Consider the following 22,390-nt stretch of genomic DNA (forward strand, 5'->3'; position numbering starts at 1 on the left):
TGCTTTTCTGTAGCTGTGATAAATCACTCTGCTCTAAAAGCAGTTTGGAGAAGAAAGGGTTATTTCATCCTACAGTTCCACAGTCCATCACCATGGAAGCCAAGGTGGAACTCAAGGTAGGAGCTTGAGACAGATCCATGAGATGCTGATACTGGTCACTCACAAGCTTGCTCTTGGGTGCCCAGGGAAGACTGACTGCCAAGGGATGGTGCTTCCACTGTGAGCTTGGCCCTCCCATGGCAGTCAGTATTCAACACAGTTATTCACCGGCCTATCCGATCTGGCCAATCCCCCAATTAACATTCCCCCAACTCTGAGCTGTTGTCAAGCTAACAGCTGAGTGCTATCTAGGGCAATCTCTCCATGAACCTGGAACTCACTGATTGGGTAGACTGGCTGGTCAGTGAGCCCATGGTCTCCCTCCTGCCTTTTCAGTGCTAGGATTGTAGGCCCAGCTTTCTTACATGGGGGCTAGGATCTAAACTCATGGCCTGATGTTTTACTGACTCAATCATCTCCTCCTCCCACAATTCCTAGATATCTTAGATACTGAATTAACATTGGCCATATTATAATGTTTAGAAATCAAGTAGAATTATATGTTTGTGTTTTCACATGTTTATTTATATTTTTGTGTGCCCACCATGAGGCACATATGCAAGTCAGGACAGCTTCCGTCCACCTTCCTAGAGGCAGGGTGTCTCTTATACCTGCTGAACTGAACTTTAGGCCAGCTGTTCCACAGGCTTCTTGGGAGTTCTGTCTTTGCCACTGTGTGTTGCTTTCTGTTATTCCTGGCCATTGAATTTAGGTTATAAGGCTTGCATGGCAAATGCTTTTATCTGCTGAGTCATCTGGCCAGTCTTCCCTTTTGGGGGTGGTATGAGGAATAAACCTGGAAACCTTATTGCGTGACATGTGAGCTACATCCCAGACCTCACGTGTAAGTTTTGAGGAACAGGATTTACAGCTGTATAAAATAACGAGTTTCTAAAATGAATGAAAGTCTATTGTAAGCATTTCAGATGTGTGTTGACACAACTGGCCCTCTTAAGTATCATGGCCAGATTTTGAGCCATATACCTTTAAACCCAGCACTCCAGAGGCAAAGGGAGTGATTATCTTTTCTAATTCAGCCTCAGAGGCCAATTTGTGAACACACACTCTGAAAAGATTAGTAGCTCTTTTTCCTTTTTGACCATCATTCATCTTTTGGTTGGTTTGGGTTTGTTGTTTTTGTTTTTGTAGAGAACCTCACCACATAGGCCTCAGATTTACTAGCCCACCCCAGCCTCAAATTCCAGGTTCTCAGATTCCTGGAACAGGCAGCTGAGGTGCCTATTAACATGTCAAAGTGGACCTTGCCACCAAGTTCTCCCAGTATCCCTCAGTTCCTACCTGTTACAGAGTATGGTCAGCATACATGACCCTCTATTCTGAGCTTTCCAGCCCAGGAGCTGGGCTACCTTTCTCCCAGAGGCTCTTCTCTATATTATCCAGATGGTTTGGTTAGCCCCCGCCTTTTTTTTTTTTTTTTTTTTTAATCTTTAGCCTCCTGGCTGCTATACTTGGTTCCCCCCTCTCTCTTCCCCCACCCTTCCCTAGTAAAGGCTTGTGGTCTTGTTATGTTAATGTCAGAGTCTTTTAAAATCCACAGCTGCTGACTGCACAGCATTATTAGCACACATTTAAATTCCAGCACTGAAGCGGGCATATCTGTTTGAGTTTTGAGGCCAGTCTGGTCTACATAGTGAACTCTAGGCCAGCCAGTTCTACATTGTGAACAGAAAAATTCACAGTTTCTGAGGTAAATCTATAGAGAATGAACTTTATTATACAGACTTTGCTCTCAAGGCCCAATCTAATGTTTATATGCAGGAGGGCTTCTGAGCTAAATTTATAGCTTTGGAGCTAAATTTGGCAAGATCTGCAGTTTAGAGCCAGCAGCAGCCCCCACTGTAATGTTGATGGGGAGCTGGTGCTGCTGGTTGGCAGGTATTTCTTCTGAGGTCAGCCTAGAGCCTCTGCCTGCACGGAAGTCACTGAGAAAACAGCTTGCCGATTTGTAATGGTTATTCTTTTCGTGGGGTTTCTTATCCTTATCTGTCAAAAAAGAAGGTATCTTACTCCCATCTGGACATTTGGACATTTGCCCCTGGTGCCCACCTTGGAAAGTCATTCCTTATACTTCCCTGGCGGTGTGGTGTGCTCATGGTCTTTCTCCATATATATGTAAGAATGTACAGTTTGTATGAAATACTGCATATGAAGATTCCTTAAAATGCCATATTTTAAAAAAATAAACTGATTTGGGGGAAGAGTGGTGGTACCTAGTTTGAGCTGGAGGCCTTGTGCTGTACCATCATTGAGCTATCTTGACAAAAAAAAAAAAAAAAAAAAAAAAAAATCTAGGATTTTAAATGGATCAAATATCAAGTAAGTTATACTGAATTGCCCAACATTCTGTTTCCTTTTATCTTTTAGTTTTATGCTATCACATATTTTGGGGTCTAAGCCATCTCACCAGCCCTAGTTATAACTTAAGAGTGTTATTCTTTTGTATCTTTTGAGGCTTTTCCCATTTGAAGGGATGTGAGCAGCAGGGAAGTAAAACGTGAAGCAGTAGGTGACTCTGTGGGTAAAAGCAATGGCCTGAGCCCAACCAACTGAGTTTGGTCCCGAGGACCTACACAGTAGGCGATAGCTGACTTCTTCTGGTTGTCCTCTGCCCTCTACACATGCCAGGCATGTGCCCACCTGCATACAGACACACACACACGCAAATACATAAGCAAATTGTAAACAAAAGATGGATTTATAAAAGAAACAGAGAAAGTGAGAGTAGCAGTGCCCACATATATTCTGAAGGTCCCACCCTAAGGCCTGAGAAGTGAGCATAGGAATAGTTGAAAAACATTAATTCAAAAGTAAAACTGCATTTTTTTTTTCTTAAATGGGTGAAGTAGGAAAAACATTTTATCTCTGTAATTCCTAATACATTTATCCTAAGGAGTCAATGAGAATTGCTAATAAAGATACGGGTTCAAGGGTGGCATCACAGAATATTTTACTATAAATTCATAGCTGCCTGAAATTCACAATAATGAGGAAGTAGTTACTAAATTATGGTCCATGTTATTTAAAATCTGCTGTGGTATTTTATATTTGTAAAGTATATTGCACTGAAGAGGCTGAGACAGGAAGATTGCTAGATTGCTAGACCAGTCTTATCTGTACAGTGGCACCATAGCCAGCCTTGAATACATAAGATCTTGTCTTATAAATTACAAGAAGCAGGGGGCTGGAGAGATAGCTCAGTGGTTAAGAGCACTGGCTGCTCTTCCAGAGGTCCTAAGTTCAATTCCCAGTACCCACATGACAGCTGATAACTGTCTTTAACTCCAGTTCTAGATAGTCTACTATCCTCAAGAATACATTTAAAAATTTTAATTAATTAAAAATGGTGAGTTGTTACAATTTTAGTTCTTGATGAAAATAGACTAAATGTATCATAATTACACAAAATTTGCTGGATATGAAAATATATAATATGGATGCAAATTATATATAAACATGGGAATAAAAACAAGATATATCTCAATATGTTGCTATTAGTAATTAGCTGAATTACAGATTAGGGCCGATTTTTGTTGCCTTTTCTATACTTGTGTTTAACATATAAAGAAACCTTAGATGGGTGTGATGCCTTGTGTCTATAAAACTAGGTTTGAGAGGCTGAAGCAGTAGAATTGTAAATTTGAGGTCAACTTGAGTTGTTTAGTGTGATCCTACCTCAAAAAACCAAAGAGGGGCCAGCGGTAGTGGCACATGTCTTTAAACCCAGCACTCAGGGGGCAGAGGCAGTTGGATCTCTGTGAAGTTGAGGGCAGTGTTGTCTTTAGATTGAATTCCAGGATAGCCAGGACTACACAGAAACACTGTCTTAGAAAAAAAAAACAACCAACCAAGCAAACAAAACAAACACCAAAGGAGTGTGGGAGGGGAAATCTTTCTTTCCTTTTTTTTTTTTTTTAAATGATATTATTATATTTCTTAATTATATGTGTTTGTGTATGAGTACGTGTGTATGAGTACAGGTGTCTTTGATGTCTAGAAGAGAGCGTTAGTTCCCTTAAACCTGCAGCAAAAGATTGCTGTGAGCTCCTTGATGTGGGTGCTGAGCAATGAATTCAAGAGTAGTGCTCACTCTCACTCCCCACCTCCCGCCCCTTAAAAACAGGCTTTCACTGTGTAGCTTTAAAGTTGCTACTTTTCTTCAGTCTATGGAGAGCTGCAATGACAGGTGTGAACCCCACACCTCCTTGTTACCTTGCTTTGTTAATCAGAGTAGTTTGTCAGTTGGTTTTCTCCTTCCTTTATGGGGAGCCCAGGGATCAAATAGGTCATCAGGCTTGATGGCAAGTGAGCCATCTTGCCAGTCCTTCCTCCCAATTTTTAATTAACATCTCTGCTGTTAGTTTCTGCACATAAATTTTTAGTATTAAACTGAGATAAAGGTGATACTCTATGTAAATTCTTGAACATAGTATTGAAAGCACTGGAAATAATAAATGATAGCTATGTCTTTTTTTTAAAGACAGTCTTTCATCTACCCTAGGCTTGCTTTCAACTTGTCTTAAAATTCTGATCCTCCTGCAACAACTCCTAAGTGTTAAGATTATAGGTGTCCTACTATGGAGTAGATAGAGGACCAGGCTTCCTGTCTGCAAGACAAGCATCTTATCAACTTAGCTATAACTCTAGCCCTTCTACTTCTATCATTATTATTATTTTAGAAAGATAGCTTTCTGTGATCCGGGTTTTCAGCTCTCATATTGGGAGATAACACAGTCATAAAATATCTTTCATGCAGCTTTTTTTTTCCTTCTGAACTCAATAAATATGATATGTCGTCCTTCTATAGTTAACAGCTTCAGGTCTTTACAGATATTTTTAGATCTTTGTATGTATGTTTGCATGCCCACCTGCCATGCTGTACATGTGAAGGTCAGAGGACAATTTGCTGAAGTCAGTTCTTTCATTCCACTGTGTGATAGAGACTGTTGCCATGGAATCCTGAATCAGATTGACTGACCTAGGGACCAATGAAAAGACAGAACATAAAACACACCATCATTTAACCTTGAAAATTTCTTTATTTGGTGATTTATAACATTAATATTGACAGAAGGTAGAGCCATAAAAGAAGGTGTTTCAAGAGTGATATAAGGTGCTTTTCTCAAAATATTTTGTTTTATCTAAATACTATGAATGTACATGTTCAATGTGATTTGACTGGAAGATGAAGCTCCCATTACCTATTTGTAAATTGTACTCCCACTGCAGCCACTTGAGCTTATGACAATGTTGTTTTGGGTTTTAAAAATATTTATTTATTTTTATGTATATGAGTGCTTTATCTGCATGCTAGATTAGATTATAGATGGTTGTGAGCCACCATGTGATTGCTGGGAAGTGAACTCAGGACCTCTGGAAGAGCAGACAGTGCTCTTAACCTCTGAGCCATCTCTGCAGCTCCTAGTTTGGTTTCTTTGAGACAGGGTGTCTCTGTGTAACAGCTCTTGCTGTCTTGGAATTCTATAGACCAAGTTCCAGAGACCAGGCTGGCCTCCATCTTGTAGAGATCCACCTTCCTCTGCCTCCCAAGTGCTAGGATTAAATGTGTGTACCACTACACACCACATGGCTGACAAGTTTTAATTATAAGCATGGCCATAATAGATCAGAGGTGATCTGTTTCCACATACAGGTAATTTTGCTTCTATTAGTGGTTGTAATGTAAATATTTGTGTTTTCCGATGTTCTTAGACCAAAATCAACTTAGGAAGGAAAGAGTTTATTTCATTTTGCTGCTTATAGTCATCCAAGAAAGTTGGGGCAGGAACTCAAGCAGGCCAGGATGTGGATTCAAAAACCGAAGCAGAGGTATAAACCCCAAGACTACCTGCCCAGGAATGGCACTGCCCATGTGAGCTGGACCCTTCCATATCAGTAAAGAAAATACACCACAAGCTTGCCTCGAGCAAGGCCAGTCTTACTGGAAAATTTTCTCAGTTGAGGTTCTCTCTTTCAAATGAGTCTGGACTATGTCAAGTTTACATAAAAAGCCAGTACCCTCAGGAAGAATCAAAATCATGAGAGGTGGACCTAAGATTGAGGAGAATGGGAAACTTTATAAACCTAATCTTTATATCTCCGAATATAGCCTGCACTGATTAAAAAGAAGAAGAAAAGGCCGCAAATCTAGGTACCTTTCTATTAAGTACTAGCATGCTCTTGAATTTTCCTCAGTGGTCAGTTACCCTGAAACATCTAGAACTTGGTTTGGGGATCAGAAAAGCTAAGTTAAAATCTTGCATTTTCCCCTTTAGTGTTGAGTTGAAGTAGTTAATTCCTCTAAGCTTTTATTTCCTTATCAGAAAAATCCCCTAGAAAAGAATTAGTTATGTTGCAATGATATAATCTTTGTAGTAATAATAAAATGAAAAATCAAAGTCATAGAACAAATGTAGACTTTGCTTTGTTTTATCATTTTAAAAATGTAGACATTGGGCAGGGCAAGGTGGTACATGCCTTTGATCCTAGCATGGGAGAGGCAGAGACAGTCAGATTTCCATGAGTTCAAGACCAGCCTGGTCTACAAAGTGAGCCCAGGATAGTCAGAGGCTGTGTTACATAGAGAAACCCTGTCTTGAAAAGCCAAAAGGGGAAAAAAGAAAAGTAAACATAAAGAGAGATGGCTCAGTAGTTAAGAGTGCAGAAAAAGAGAGAGACTGGGAGAGATTATAAGTATGTATCTAGTAGCCCTGTATGATATATTCCTTTGCTCCTTTGCCTTGGAAGTTGTCTATAGAGTTGGTGAAAGAATATATAATCTCACCGTGTTCTGGAAGGTATTGATGTGGCAGTCAAAAATTTATGGGGACTATGTAGTAGTCTCTATGAAAGAAATTGTTAAATCTTGACCCCACCTAGCCATCCTCCCTTTATTATCTTATTTCTTCACTCTCCCAGTAGTCTCTTTTGTGAAGCTCTGAGCCACTGTGTCCTCAGAAGATCCTCTGCCTTAGAAATTGTGTGTGTTTTTTTTTTAAACCAAGATGTACTATACAGTATGTACAAATAGTTTATAGGAAAGTGCTTTATGGGCCCTCCTGGGAGCGTCATGTCTTTGCTTTGTTCTAGTCACTGTTACATATGAAATAGTTCCCTTTTGTTTCTCCTGCCAAAAATAAAATCTCCCAACTCCTTAATACTTTAAGGTATGCCAAATAAACAAACCATCAAAAGAGGAAATTATTTCTACGCTTTCTATTGCCTTTAAAACCATTCACACTTTAAACATTGTTTTTTAATTTGTTGTGCTTGTAAGCAAGCACAGATACATGGAGTATGAAGGCCAGAGAGGACATCGGGTGTTTTTCTCTATTCTCTGCCTTTATATCTTTTAAGACAGAGTTTCTCACAGCCATGGTGGGGCAAACTTTTAATCCCAGCACTCAGGAAGCAGAAGCAGGCCAATTTCTGTGACTTCGCATCCACCTGGGCTACATAGTGAGTTCTAGGCCCAGCCAGATGTACAAAGTGAGAACTTGTCTCAAAAAAATCAGAGAGAGATAGTGATAAAGAGAGACGGAGAATAAGAGTCAGGGTTTCTCCCTAATCCCAAAGCTTCTAAGCTTTCTAATATGAAAGCTTTTGACTTTTGCCAACTAGCCCCGTGAGCTCAGAGAATATGCCTGTCTCTACCAGACTTATAGACATATGCAGCCATGTCTGGTTTTGTTTTTTTTTCTTTTGTGTTTTGTTTGAGACAGGGTCTAACTATGCAGCCCTGGCCGGCCTAGCACTTACGGTGTAGACCAGGTTGGCTTCAAACTCACAGAGACCCACCTGTCTCTGCCTCCTGAGTGCTGGGATTAAAGAGATAGGTTGTTACAAAACACCTGGCTCATGCCTTTGTTTTGTTGGTTATTTTCTTTGTTTTTATGTGGGTTCTGAGTATTTGATCTTAGAATTTACACAGTAAGTACTGGTAATTCACTAAGCCCCTGTTCTTTAATTTTTTAGCCTTTTTAAGAGAGTTAATAAGTTGACTTATCCTTAAACTGTAACTTTCACTTTTGCTTCCCCATCCCCGATTTATTACTAGGAATTCTTATTTGCCATGAGTATGCAGAGATTTCTATATAGAATTACAGAACTAAAAATTACCTTAATTAAAGCTTATTTTGGCGAGCAAAAGAATGCCTTATCCTAAGAAATAATTTTATTGAAAATACAAAGAAAATATTTTAGAATATTAAGCTAGGCACATACTTAATCACAGCACTTAGGAGGCTGACATGTGAAAGCTGCTGCAAGTTCAAGACCAGCTTGGGTGAGAGAAAGCAGGAACATGGGCAGGTACAAAGCTGCCAGGGGTCATGGTAGCACTTAGGAAGTGGAGGGAAGTCATTCTTGGCTACATAGTGATCTTCTGGCCCATCTAAGCTAAGCTTTTTGAAACCTTATTTCAAAATGAGACAAACAAACAAAAAAAAGCCACCCACAGGTGGTGAGCTCATGACCCAGGAATTAGTAATTCAGATCCCTCATGACCAGCATGGCTTGTGATGTGTGTGTCCCCAGTCAGGACAAGGTTTTTATTGCCTTTGAAGCAATAAGAATGCATGGGAAATAATAAGGAGACTGGAAACAGTGTTAACCGAAGACCTGATTTTAAGAAGCAAGGAATGCTTACATAAGGAAATAAGATAAAATTGTCGTTTGTAAGTGACTGACATGGAATTACGATTGTTCTTGTTCAGCACATGCACAGCCTGCTTCTGGAGCTGATGCACCTGTGACTGGCTGCGCAGTGCCAACAAGATACTCTCAATAAGACTTTATTAGTATATGTAAATCAATGCTTTTCATACTTGCTCTTTATATTGTGTGTTACTTAAGAAACATGAGGAATAAAATGGCTGTAGTGCAGCATTACTTATGATGTGCCTTTTTTGCTATATAAGTTGGATATTTATCTACATTCCTGAAATAATTTTTAGGGTTTGTTGTTGTTGTGTTTTGTACTAGAAAACACATGAATGTTTTTACAAAGTAACTGTACAGTGATTTGAAATACAAAAAATGGAAACAATGCATGGCCTTCCAATAAAGATATTTGAAGACTGAAAAAAAAATGCTCTTTCGTTTTGTCTTGTTTTTTTTTTTTTTTTTTTTAGACAGGGTCTCACAATGTAAGTAGCCCTGAATGTCCTGGAATTCATTGTATAGACTTGGCTGGCCTCAAGACTCACAGAGATCTGCCTGCATCTGCTTCAAGTGCTGGGTTTAAAGGCGTGTACCCAGCCCTGGGCTTGTTTTTTATTACTGGCATAGAAAGATAAATTGGGGCCAACGGGAGTGAGAAACAGGAAAATTAATTTTGTCGGTTTTTAAGGAAGGTCTTCCCAAAAGAAATAGTTTATATTTGAAGGTAGATACTTGGACTTTGTGGAAGGTGAATGGGGCCAATCCTTAGTCCTGTGTGCTGAGTTTTACCAGTACTTTAAAGAAAATGGAGACGTGACTTAGCTGATAGGACACGGAAATACAGAAACTCACTCAGGGCCAGCAGGATGGTCAGTGGGCTCAGGAGGAGAAAGTACGTGCTGCTAAGCATGATGAACTGCTTTCTTTCCTTGGACCCCATCTGGTGAAAGGAGAGAACCAGTCACCCACATACCATGAACACACACCACACAAATTAAACTGATCGTATGTAAACATGACATGATATAAATAGACAGATGAAATCTCAGAAATAGCCAGTGACCGAAAAAACACATTGTGGGTTATAGCTCTCTATACAAGCCTATAACAAACAGTACATCAGTCAATATATATAGAACAGTATTTTATATATTCCATGTAGATGAGAGTACATTAAAGGTGGTATGACCATAAACAGCACCTTCCTTCCCTCCCCATCTTGTCCAGCTTAAACTTAAAGGTTCAAGAAACCTCCCTCCCTCGGCCTATAGCCTCCCAGGCTTTGAGAATACAGGAACGCCATTGTGTCCAAATGTCAACCATTTTTCTTTTTTGAGACAGGGTGTCTGTATGTATCCCTGGCTGTCCTAGAACTAGCTGTGTAGACCAGGTTGGCCTCTGCCTCCCAAGTGCTGGGATTATAAGTGTGTACCACTATACCCAGCATAAGGGAGAATTTTTTGTCCCTAGGCAAACTAGGTCTTTAAACAGCTGCTCAGGAGCTACTGCAAGGCAGACAAGGCCAGTTAACTTGTATTGGATGAGGCTACCTATGCTTCTTGAGAGCCTTTGAGGCCTGACCCTTTAAATTGCTTGAAGCATAAAAATTTGTCTGCTTGACAACTTTCTTGAAGTATTGCTGACTATTTGTTTATTTCAAATTGTAAAACCACATAAATGTGATTAGATTAAAGAAAAAAACTATTCAGGATCAAAGTGCAGTCAGTAATTCCTATAAGAGGTAGCATTTATGAACACTCTTGGAGCTAAATGTGTTTGACCTTGGGAGTTAAAAACAGATCTCTCTGTAGAATATCAGATAACTTTGGGAATCTACAGGAATCCAGTATCTCTCAGTCTGTGACAGAATTGATAAGAAGCCATCCCTGTCATATATAAGCTGTGAAACTGGGAAGCAACAGATTGACTGAACCCAATAGTAAATAGCAAAACTAAGGTTTTCTCCTACTCCAGGAAGATACTCAGTCTTTTTGGAGGAGAGATGGCTAAAAGTTCTTCTCTGCTTGTTTACTTTCAGCTGCTTAAAAGAAAGAATGTAAGATACCGTAACTGTTGTATAATTTAGCTGCTTTTTGATAGTATGTAGCTTTTTGATAATATGTAGAGAGAATCTAGTGATTTAAATAATACAGCTGACAATATGAGCAGATTTCTATAGGTAACAGCATGTAAGTGCCAAAAGAACTCAGAACTCATCCTAAATTGCTTTAGAACTGAGTTCAGGTGAATCTCAAAATAATTTTGCTGAGGAAAATTGCCTAGACAGTGTGATTTCAATTTCTTTGAAACTCTTGAAAATGTGTGTGGCTTCTAATGTTGCTCAATGGTGGAATATGTGTTTAATGTTTGTTAGGCCTAGGTTTGGTCCACAGCATCCCATTGTCATTATCTATAAAATACAGATTAATTTGAAGTGACAGAAAGCAGACCATATCTGTCCAGGAGGGTGGAAAGAGAGGGGACATGAAGAATAATAGTTTACTGGCTTAGTTGTAGTGATAGTTTCATAGGTATGTTACTATTACCACACACCAGTTATATGTTTAAATCATGTAGGAAACTAGGTATAATATAGCACATGTTTGTAATTCCAGCACTTAGACAGTTAAGGCCAGGAGAGCAACATAAGTTTGAGGCCAGCCTGCTCTACATGGTAAGTTCCAGGCAGCCAGGACTGCAAAGAACACATCTCTAAACACCAAATGTAATTAATTAGATATATGCTATATTATATATCAGTTTTAGTGCAATAAAGCTTAAAAAGAAAAGCCAGACATGGTAGTGCACACTTTTAAACCCACTAGTCAAGAGGCAGGGGCAAGTAGATCTCTGTGAGTTCCAGGACAGCCTATGTCCTACATAGTGAGTTCCAGGACAGCCAGGGCTACTTACATAGTAAGACCCTGTCTTAAAAACAAATACAAAAATTGAATAAATAAATGTAATTAATCCAAGGGCAGCACTTACCAGAGGACTTTTTTCTAGGTTGTAGGGAGACTGCTGGCTGTGTGTGTCTGTGTTTTTAAAAATAAAACAAGTCTTATATGTGTGTACAAACCCATAACTCTCCTCTGTTGCCTTTGGTGTTCCTTCAGAAATCCATAGAAGCTACTGTATCCTACTGCAGAACATGTCTAACAGTAACACTACTCAGGAGACTCTGGAAATAATGAAAGAATCAGAAAAAAAACTGGTGGAAGAATCTGTAAACAAAAACAAATTTATATCAAAAACTCCAAGTAAGGAAGAAGTTGAGAAAGATGGTGAAGATACTGGTTTGCGTCAGGAGACACAGGTAAGGATTAAAAGTGTGTTTTGTTCACAGTTCTTTAACTTGAAGAGAAACAAAATTGTCGGAATCTACTGATTCCTGATTATGAACTCTCCCCAACTTAGCCCAAAGCCAGGCATAGCCATACGCTCTGTGTCCTAGTTTGCTTTTCTGTTGCTGTGATAAAGCATCTGACAAAAAGCAATCAGGGAGGAAAGGATTCTAGTTTATAGGTTACAGGTTATTATCAAGGGAGGCCAGGCCAGGGGCTCAAGAAGAAGCCATGGAATCATCAAGAAGGCTCTTTCAGCTAGCTTTCTTATATAGCCCAGGCCACCTGTGGAGGGTTGCCACCTCCCACCGTGGGCTGGGCCCTACATCAATTAGCAATTAAAAAACCTCCTTTGACTGCCTTTCATCCCAGCAGAGACAGGTGGAGGCCAGCATGGTCAGGACAGCTAGGGCTACACAAAGAAATCCTGTCTTGAAAAAAGTACAGAACAGACCAGAACAAAAAGAAAAGAAAACGCCTCACAGATGTGGCCAAAGGTCAGTCTGATTAAGACAATTCTTCCATTAATGTTCTCTCTTACCAAGTGATTCTAGGATTGTGTCAAGTTGACAGTTGATGCCCACTGTGACAGCTTGCAATCCCTAGCAAGTGAAGGCAGAAAAATCAGGAGTTCAGGGTCATCTTTGGCTATATAGCAAGTTCAGGTCTAGGCTATTGGAAACCCTGCCTCTCAGAAAGAAAAGAAACTAAACCCCGTTTAGTCATAGAGTCTATAGTGAAGTCAGAGATGATAATAAAATTCCTAATCTTTTTGAACCTGAGTCTCCTGGTTCTTACTGTAGTTGCTGCATCTTCCTCTAATTCTGGCCTGAACCTTCATTGTACAAGAGGAAGCTCCACAACTTTCTTGAGGCATATTGTTCAATACTCATTTTAGTATAATTTGGATTACCTTTCCATGCAAAAAGGAATAGCTTCTAAAATGGTTTAAGAAAGAGTAACGCTCTCTGCATCGGTTTCTCTCCACTGTGTTTGAGGTCTGCCCCATCTCTCTCTCTGTCTGTTTCCCTCTCTACCCTCATGGCCCACTCAGGTCCTAACTCCTCTCCCCTTTCCTTCTCTCAAATAAACCTTTTTATTAAAGGGGGGGGGCGCATCACCAACCATAAACTTTATATAGGTATAAAATTTTAAATGGCCAGAATGGCATCCTATTACATCAAAACAGGCTTCAAGGTGTTTTAAACAAAGAAAGTGTGTTTTCTGAGCCTCATGAGGCAAACCCTTTCTTTTCTTCTTTTAGGATTGTTAGGATTGTGCAGCAAAGTTACACAGCGGGTTCAACAAATAATGCCACGTGACTGGTTCCACGTGGGAGGTTTATTAAGGAAAGGGGTAAGGGGTCACAGAGACCATCTCAGGGTAGGGCAAGAGAGAGAGAGAAGAGGTGGTGTGAGTTCTCTTATAAAGTGACCCAGAGCATGCACAGGTGGTTTCAGGTGATCCATGGGTGGTCCATAGGTGGCCTCACAGATGACTGATATCCAGTTTGTTAGGTCCCTTGGGGCTGGCCATAGAGATGCCTGCTTATGAATCCCAACATTCCTCCCTTTTTGTTTTATTAAAAAGTGAGGCGCTAGGAAGGGGTGATGTTGGGTGGACATAGGGTTGGCCTTTGCTCTTCAGGCTGCTTCCTGCTGATTAGAGGCATTGTCATTCTCAGGGTATAGCAGGTCCCCACCATCAGGGTCTATTGGAAGGTCATTGTCATCTGGTTCTGTGGGCAGAGGTTGATAAGAGTAACTGTAAGAGTAACTGATTAATGGTTTGGTTAGAAAATATTTGCATTTGTTGTTGGAAGAATGCAGAGAGGACGTTAATAAAGCAGGGTGCAAAAAGCAAGAGCAAAAGAAGAAAGACAGCAAAAGAGGTGTGAGGAAGGGCAGAATCCATTTCCATATGGGGTTCTCGAAGGCTCAAGAGCTAAAGGCCTTTAGCTATTCCCTTCGTTTTTGTGGATTTGTCTGGAGTTGTTGGATTTTGTCTTTTACTATACCCGACTGGTTGATATAAAAACAGCATTCCTCCTGGAGGAAGATGCAAAGGCCACTTCTTTAGCTGTGAGGAGATACAATCCATGTCGGTTTTGAAGTACTACTGCTGCCAGCGAATCGATCTGTCCTTGGAGAGTTAGTATTGTCTGAGCCACTTGCTGGAGGTCCTGGATGAACTGGGAAGAAAGCTGATAATACAAAGTTACGGAAGTGACCCGGTCCCAACAGCTGCCGTAACTCCTGAAACAGCCAAGAGGGGCAAAATTTAAATTGCGCTCTTATCCTGATGGGCAGCTATTGAGTTCACGACCAGGATGGCTTGGAGCTCCTTTTCATTTATCACGCCTAGTTTGGGGAAGAAGAGCACAAGCGTGCAAACTCCTGACCAACCAGCAGGCAGACGATGGTAGGCCTGAGTGCCACAAAGAATCGAGGGATTATTAGCAGTAGGGCATTGGGGTTGAGATGAGTTTTATTACACTCTAAGGAACTTAGCATTCCTACAGAGTGTGTCCTGGATGCCTTGAAACAGCTTGCCATGACAAAGAGTGATATGAAAAAGGTAGGGGGGTTGTGGCAACATCAGAGTCAGGGCAGTTAGTGAATGGTGAAGTAAGGTTACTTGACAGAGTCACTGGAGAAGCTGTCCCAGATGGGACACACAGCCAGCAAACTTTAAAATGGCCTGATTGGGTCACATTAAGGAGCTGTAGGCTACAGTCAGAGTCTGAAGTAGGAAACAAAATGACAGGTTTGTATTATTTAGGAGAGGGATGTCAGTAATAACCTTAGGAGGAGTGTTTAACTACCTTCTCTACTTCTCCCATCCCCAGGGATTGGGTAATATACCGGGTGGGATCCTGTAGCTGAATGACCACAGGGGAATGGTGCCTAGCCACAGAGGGATTTTGGACATCCCAGACTTGGGGGTCCACTTGAGAGGCTGGTAAAGGAAGCAAAGTGTCCCAACTGGTAGGTAGGGTAGCTAGGAGAAGGAGGAGAGAGGATGCTGGTGAGCTTGGGGTCAGGCAGATGGGTGGAGTAAAGGAGATAGAGGTTCCCACTTTGGCTAAAAAAGTCCCTTCCCAGGAAGGGAACTGGACAGGTTGGCATCCTTTTTAGGAAGGAGTCAAGGGAACACCCCTGAAAATACAATTAAGTGGTGGAGTCCGGCAAGGCTGGCAAGGCTGTACTCTTACCCCGACAATAAGGGAACTAGAAGGAAAGGTTGGTCCCCAGTACTCTGTCAAGACTGAGTACGTGGTTCTGGTGTCCACAGGAAAGGAGATAGGCCGCTCCGATACCATGATAATTATCCATGGCTCCCTGCTGGTGATGGCAGTGGTCCTGTCAAGGGAACCCGGGCACCTTCATTCATCCATAGCCAGGCCTAGGATATCGGCCAGAGGGCGATCTGGGAATGGTATCCCCATATCATGGGAGAAATGGTGACAGTCAACACCCCAGTGTCCCTCTTGGTGACATTTTGGATTTGGCCCTGGTACCTTGCAGGGGTTAGGACAAAACCAGGCCAGTGACCTCCTTGACCACATTTGAAACAGGGACCCCATGGTCCTCGTGCCTTAGGAGGCAGGGGAGCCTGGGTAGTGGCTGAGGCTGGTTGGATGGTGTTGGCCAGTATTTGATATTTTTGCTTGTGGGCTTTCTCATCTCTCCCATGGCACACCTTAAAGGCCAGCGCTAAGACTTCTGCCTGTGGAGTCAGAGGTCTTCTCTTCAAGCATTTAGGCTTAGCCCTGATGTCGGGGTAACTCTGGGAGAAAAATATGTCATCAGAAGTTGCCTGCCCTCTGTACTTTCGGAGGTCTAGATTAGTATGTTGTAAGAGGGCCTTTGTAAGGCGCTCTAGGAATTGAGAGGGGTTTTCATTCTTGTTCTGAATGACCTCCTGGAGCTTTTCAGAATTAACTGGCTTAAGGGCAGCCCTGTGGAGATCAGCCAGGAGGCAGGTCATAAATTGATCTATGGCTAAAATGCCTTCCAGGGCATTATAATCCCATTGTGGATCCTGGTTGGCACCGCCTCAGCCCCAACCATGTGTGCTGTATTTGTTTGGTGAACCTCATCTTCATACGTTTTAGCCTGTTCCCAAACTTTCCTGTGCTCCTCAGGTAATAGGTTATTGGTAAGAATCATATATATATATATATATATATATATATATATATATCATGGAAGGTAAGACTATAAGTTTGAGATATTGAAATTCTTTAATGAAAGTAGGATTATCAGTATAGGATCCTAGTCTCTTTTTTACCTGAGAAAATTCAATTAATGAGAAGGGAACATGTACCCTAACTAAGCCATCCACACTGGCCCCCTCCCAAAGGGAAGAATTGAGGCTGGTTTATGCTGAGTAGAAGAAGAGGGCTTTGCTATAGAGTGAGAGCGGGTAGCAGGGGGGCTAATAGCTGTTGGTGGGGTGTAAGTGGGCAACCAAAGTGGGATGCCTAGGACAGCCTGTTGCTGGGGGGGGGGTGGAGGGTTCTGGAGAAGCCAAAGAGGAAGAGGAGGAAGCAGAGGAGGAAGGGGAAGACGCCAGAGGTTGGGAAGAAGCTAGCGGTTGAAAATGGCAAGGTGGAGGTTCATCCACAGGGTCAAAGGTAGAGAACTCTTGAGGTTGAGACTTTATAGCTAGAAGAAGTTGGGTAGGAAAACAGGAAGAGCAGAGAGATGGTTTAGAGCAGACAAGAGAGAAAGCTTGAACATAAGATACCTCCTTCCATGTACCAGATCGCTGACAGTAATTAAAAAGATGCCGTAAAATATTGGGATTTAATGTGCCGTTAATTGGCCAATTTGAACCATTATATAAAGAATATGTAGGGCAAGTTATATTACAGTGGCATCTGAGCTAAGAGGCCTTTAACTCAGTCTCCATGCATAGGGTTTTAAAATTTTTCAGAAGCCATGCCATTGGGGTCACTGGAGGACTGGACGAATGGGCAGTTCCCATTGGGAAGGTAGGAGTCAGTGACCTGCCAGGGGCATCCCAAGGCAAGGTGTGGCTCAGGAGAGTAGTAGGGCCCTCCCTGATCCAACAGCTCCGTGAGCATTGGCCAGAGACCAAGGGCACAGTGCCCATAGGAGACATGGTTTACCTAGCACTAGGATTTTTTGTAGACTATCATGAGAAGTGGGGAACCGTGCACGTAGAAGGGGGAAAAAAAATCTCACCCAAGGGAAAGAGGAATCCCTAAACGGAGGTCAGCAGAAAGGGTCAACTGTAGCCAGTGAAGACCGTTGTTGGAGGTTCCGCTGTCTCAAAAGGTAGTAGGAAGTTGCTGGATGCTCAATGGTCAATCTTCCCCTACCAAGAGAGGCGTTTATGTTGACCAATGAGGGGAACTCCCCAATCCAGCTGGTGTTGCATGCAGCAGATAGCGATCTGGTTGCTGGAAAGTGGGTCGTGGAGGATTTGCAATGAAATAGGTTTCCAGCAGCTCTGGTGGGGTGCTGGCGCTGAAAGTACCCAACACACTGCTGAAAGTGCTTATTCCCAGCCAGCACACCAATGTTAGGATTGTGTAGCAAAGTTACACGGGCGGGTTCACAAATAACGCCACGTGACTGGTTTATTAAGGGAAGAGGGAAGGAGTCACAGAGACTGTCTCTAGGTAGGGCAAGAGAGGGGGGGTGCAAGTTCTCTTAAAAGGTGACCCATGCATGCGCAGGTGGTTTCAGGTAGTCCATAGGTGGCCTCACAGATACCTGATAACCAGTTTGTCAGGTCCCTTGGGGCTGGCCGTAGAGATGCCTGCTTAGGGATACCAACAAGGATCCCAAAAGAAACTTCCTCAAATTAGTGGTTTTGTGCTTACAACTAAGTAGTAGTATTTAGTTTGGCTCCCTCTAGCTGGATTTCCCGGCTATAGGAAACTGATGCTGATGTTTTTGCTATAGGTAGTTGTAGGTGGTGGTAGGTGACACAGCCTGCCTGAGTGAAGTCAGTCAGCATTCTCCTTGCCATTTGTTTGCTGCTGTCTGCCTCGTACTCTGAGGTCCTGCCTGCTGAGCTCTCTTCTGTCAGGCACACTGAGCTCAGTGCTGGGAACCTGGTGAAAAGAAGGGGCAAGTGGATATGAGGAAGAGTCTGCCTTCCCTTTTCTTTACTAATATGGCAGAGCCAATGGTCCTGGAGCTCCAGGCAACATAGCACCATCTACCCCGAAGGAAGGGGCCTTCTACTGCATCTCTGGCAGCATTCCCAAGCAATGAGAACATAGAAGTGTTTCTTCCAGCACTTAATTACTCTGTAACTCAGATCTGTAACTAAGAAGCATACCTATCACCAAGATATTTTTCTGCACTGTCCTAGGCAGACCATGGATATGTCTTCTATCGAGTACAGTGGAGAACCTACAAACTGCATTTTAAATTTATTTGTAGTGTTTTTTAAGACAGGACTTCATGTAGTGCAAGCTGAGTCTTAAACATGCTATGTAGTCAAGGCTAACCTCAAAGGCCACCTCCCAAAGTGGATTGCAAGTGTGTACTGCTACTGTACCCAGAACCATCTTGATAGATAGATAGATAGATAGATAGATAGATAGATAGATAGACAGACAGACAGACAGACAGACAGACAGACAGACAGACAGTCTGCACCATGTTGTGTATGCATTTCCAACAGAGACCAGAAGAGGATATTAGATCCACTGGGACTGGAGTTAAACACAGTAGTTAGTCTCCATGTGGGTGCTGGGACTGAACATAAGTGCTCTTAACTACTGATCCATCTCTTGAGTCCTACCAGTGATACTTTTTTTTTTTTAGATTTTTTTTTTTTTGTGTTGGGTATTTTCCCTATATGTATGTCTGTGTACCATGTATGGCAGTGCCTGTGGTGTTGGATCCTCAGGAACTGGAGTTACAGACACTTGTGAGTCACTTACTGTGTGGGTGCTGGGGACTGAACTCAGGTCTTTTGGAATAGCAACCAGTGCTCTTGACCAATGAGCCATGTCTCCAGCTTCACCAGTAATGTTTTTAACTATCAAAAAATAAATTTCTGCTGGCCATGGTAGCAAAGGCGACAGATCTTTGTAAGTCAAAGGCCAACCTAGACTGCATACTGAGTTCCAATCCAGCCAGGGCTATATAGTGAAACTGTCATAAACTACTAACTGAATATATTATTACACATCTGTATTTCCCAGCATTTGAAAATTAGGGATAAGAGAATCAGACCAACCCAGGCTACATAAGAAAGCCACTGCCTTAAACTAAACAAAACAAAATTTGCATATAAAGACATACTTAACAAGTCATAAGGGCTAGTAAGATGGCTCAGTGGCTAAAGGCTAAAGCCTGAGTTCAGTCCCCAAGACTTTGGTGCCCAATTAGCCAGACTGAGCCTTTTCTAGCTAGGCTGCTACAAGACTCTTTTCTCTGTGGTTACTCTAGTTCTCTTCTGTTACACATGCTGAATTGCTGTAAACCCTTAATTTTATGCCTATGGGTGGTAGAACACCAGGGAGATAGAACATTAACTCTAGCAAAAAGTCACATTAAAATCAGGAGCACTGTCAATTTGGAAGGTCTAGAAACTCGAAGCATAATTTTTCAAGACAACTTAATTCACCCAGGCCTTGTCTTCTTTAAAGATTAAACAACAACAGCACAAAGGAATGGATTAAAGTTAGATAGCTCCCTAGGATTCTCGTTCTGTAGCTGTCTGCTCTTCTCCTGTCTTTCCCATTGCGGTTCCAGGCTGTCCTGCTTGCTGTCCTCCACTGTCACTCCCCGCCCAGCCTTCCTGAGCATGTGAGACAGTTTGCTGTAGTTCCAAATGTACTTCTAGCCTCCACTGATACCAAGAATGAATTTTAAATACTCAGGACAGATAAGTGATAAATGTTTAATTATGTGTTTTCAAGATTACATGAAAGATATTAATTAAATGAACTTTTAGATCCAAGTTATTTGGTCTCCGGAGACATTTATCTTCTGCGAGTCTCTTGTGTATATTTCTTAAAGATAGATAGAAAAAAAGAACATTCATAGGTTTTGTCTTTCCTATGAGGCACTCATCTGGTTAAAAAATATCTTTATCTCAGCATACAAATAATTTGTAGGTAGGATTAGAGAAAACCTACTTCCCCTTCTCACCTGACTCCATTTGCTCCCACCAGAGAAGCTAGAGTCACTGCTGCCATCTATTGGAGGTCTGGTTCCTTTTACAAAGTCTTGGGTCTTGTTACTGACCCTGGATCCCTTAGGAGGCACTCTGTTTCTGTTTCTTAGCATAGCACATACTCCTTCAACAGCCATGAAAATTCATCTTTCTCAGCTCCTGCTGCAGCTATTGTCTCCCTCTTTTTTCTGCAGTCTTCCCAGCAATCTAACTGGTGCCATCAAAGAAGTCTCTACTCCAAGTAGAAGCTAAATAATTTCAAAGAGAGGAGGCAGTTTAACTAGGGCCATGTGATGTGCATTTTAGGAATGCCAAACTGCACTTTACAGGGACTGCCTTTACAGGGAAATTTAGTGATACAAAATGCAGGCTCAGAGATTCTTATTAGAATGAGCAAGCCATCACTATAACACATACTGAACTCAACTGTACCATATTAATAACCAGCTGAAAAAGAAAAAAAGAGAAAATAATCAGCTAAGTATGATCTTCAGAGTGGGTTCTCTGCCTTTATATTTATAATCCCTTTGGGATCATCTATTCAGTTGCTTTAAAAAAAAATGATTGTGTTGGAGAGAGGAATGGGAGGAAATGAGAGAAGGAGGGTGGGATTGGGAGGGAATGAGGGAAGGGGCTATGGCAGGGATACAAAGTGAATAAATGTAAATAATATAAAAAATAAAATTTAATTTTAAAAATTATTGTAAAAGAAAGAACTTATTTAATAATTCTCCTCAAGCTTTATGTATATCTTACTGCCTGGCACTAGGTCTCATAATCTCAGACATCATATAGCCTAGTCCTTTAACTCCAGCTATTGCTTCTAGCATTTTGTGCTTCAGTATTATCTGATTTCTTTTTCCTGATATAAATGAGAGTTGTGAAGTCTGAGAAAAGCATTATTGTGTATATATATTATATATATATTGTATATAGTACCTGATACATATTAGGCTTTAACCTGAGTCGGCTGTTACATGAAAACTATCCATTACAGAAAGTAAGCAGATTCATACATTATTAGTAGAGATCTATTTATATACACTGTGAAGAGCAGTTTAGCAATACTTTTAAAAACTTGTAAAATGAACCGTAGATATACTGTACTTCTAGATAACAGTCAATGACAGGGTCACTGTTTATACTTTTAAAGATTAGAAGCATCCTAATGATACATATAATTTTTAAAGGGTTGGTAAAAATAAACTGTAGCATAGTCAAAGAATGAAATACTATATATCAGTTACAAAAAACAGTACATCTTCTGAATGATATCTCTGAAAATTAGTTTATTCATAAAGTCCAGAGTAGTGTATATGATTTATTTTTTCCAGTATACATACTTATACTAATTTATATGCATAAAAGTCAGTGGATAAATTTAAAAGAAAATTCATACTATTGACTAGGAAGGAACCAGATCAGATATTTGTGGGACAGATATGAAAGTATATATTTGGTTATATACTATAACCCTGATAGACCTTTTGAATATTCGTGCCATTTGTGGGTATTATCTGTTGGAAAAGGCAGTGAAAAACATTGCTTTGTATTTGTATTGTTGCAACAGATTTTGTCACTGACCAGCTTTACTATCATTTCTTACCCTTTTCCATCTACTCTCTGAGTTCCCCATTTTGTACTGTGGCAAAGTTGTTTGTAAAGAGAACATAGGGAAGAGAAATCCTTATCTCACCAAGACCATGCTTCTATTCTGTCTCTCCATCCTCCAGCCTCAGTTTTTTGTATACCCTAATCCCTTCCTCAGAGCCCCCATTTTGACTTCTCACATGTGTGTTCAGAAATATCAACAAGTAGTTGTGTGCTCCCACATCCAGCCTCCAGGATTCTTTCTCTTCGAATTCTTTATCTTCCTCAGAGGGTTCCATGTTTCATATCCATAGTCTCTCCTCTTTGTTCTGGAGCTCTTAACCCTATCTTTCATGCTCTTTGCTTTTTATCCTGTCTCATACTACATCTCTTACCCAAAGAAGCTATGAGACCATCACTGGAAGCTTAGAACTAGGAGAATTCTCTTGTTTAAGAAGGGAAACATTGCTCGGGAGGCAGAGGCAGGTGGATCTCTTAGTTGGAGG

At 41.2% G+C, this 22,390-nt stretch overlaps 1 protein-coding gene across 14 annotated transcripts in view; it reads left to right on the top strand.

Moving 5' to 3' along the window:
- R3hdm2 (R3H domain containing 2) overlaps positions 1-22,390 on the top strand; it is a 107,250-nt gene that overhangs the window by 40,332 nt on the left and 44,528 nt on the right. For all 14 annotated transcript variants that reach the window (XM_055611953.1, XM_055611952.1, XM_055611954.1 and 11 more), the window contains one exon: positions 11,895-12,094. In XM_055611953.1, coding sequence (XP_055467928.1) covers positions 11,930-12,094 — 165 coding nt within the window. In that variant the 5' untranslated portion in view covers positions 11,895-11,929. The remainder of the gene's footprint in view (positions 1-11,894; positions 12,095-22,390) is intronic.

The sequence above is a fragment of the Psammomys obesus genome, unplaced genomic scaffold (genome assembly GCF_907164565.1).
Source record: "Psammomys obesus unplaced genomic scaffold, mPsaObe1.curated_primary_1811, whole genome shotgun sequence".
In the NCBI taxonomy this organism is placed as follows: Eukaryota; Metazoa; Chordata; class Mammalia; order Rodentia; family Muridae; genus Psammomys; species Psammomys obesus.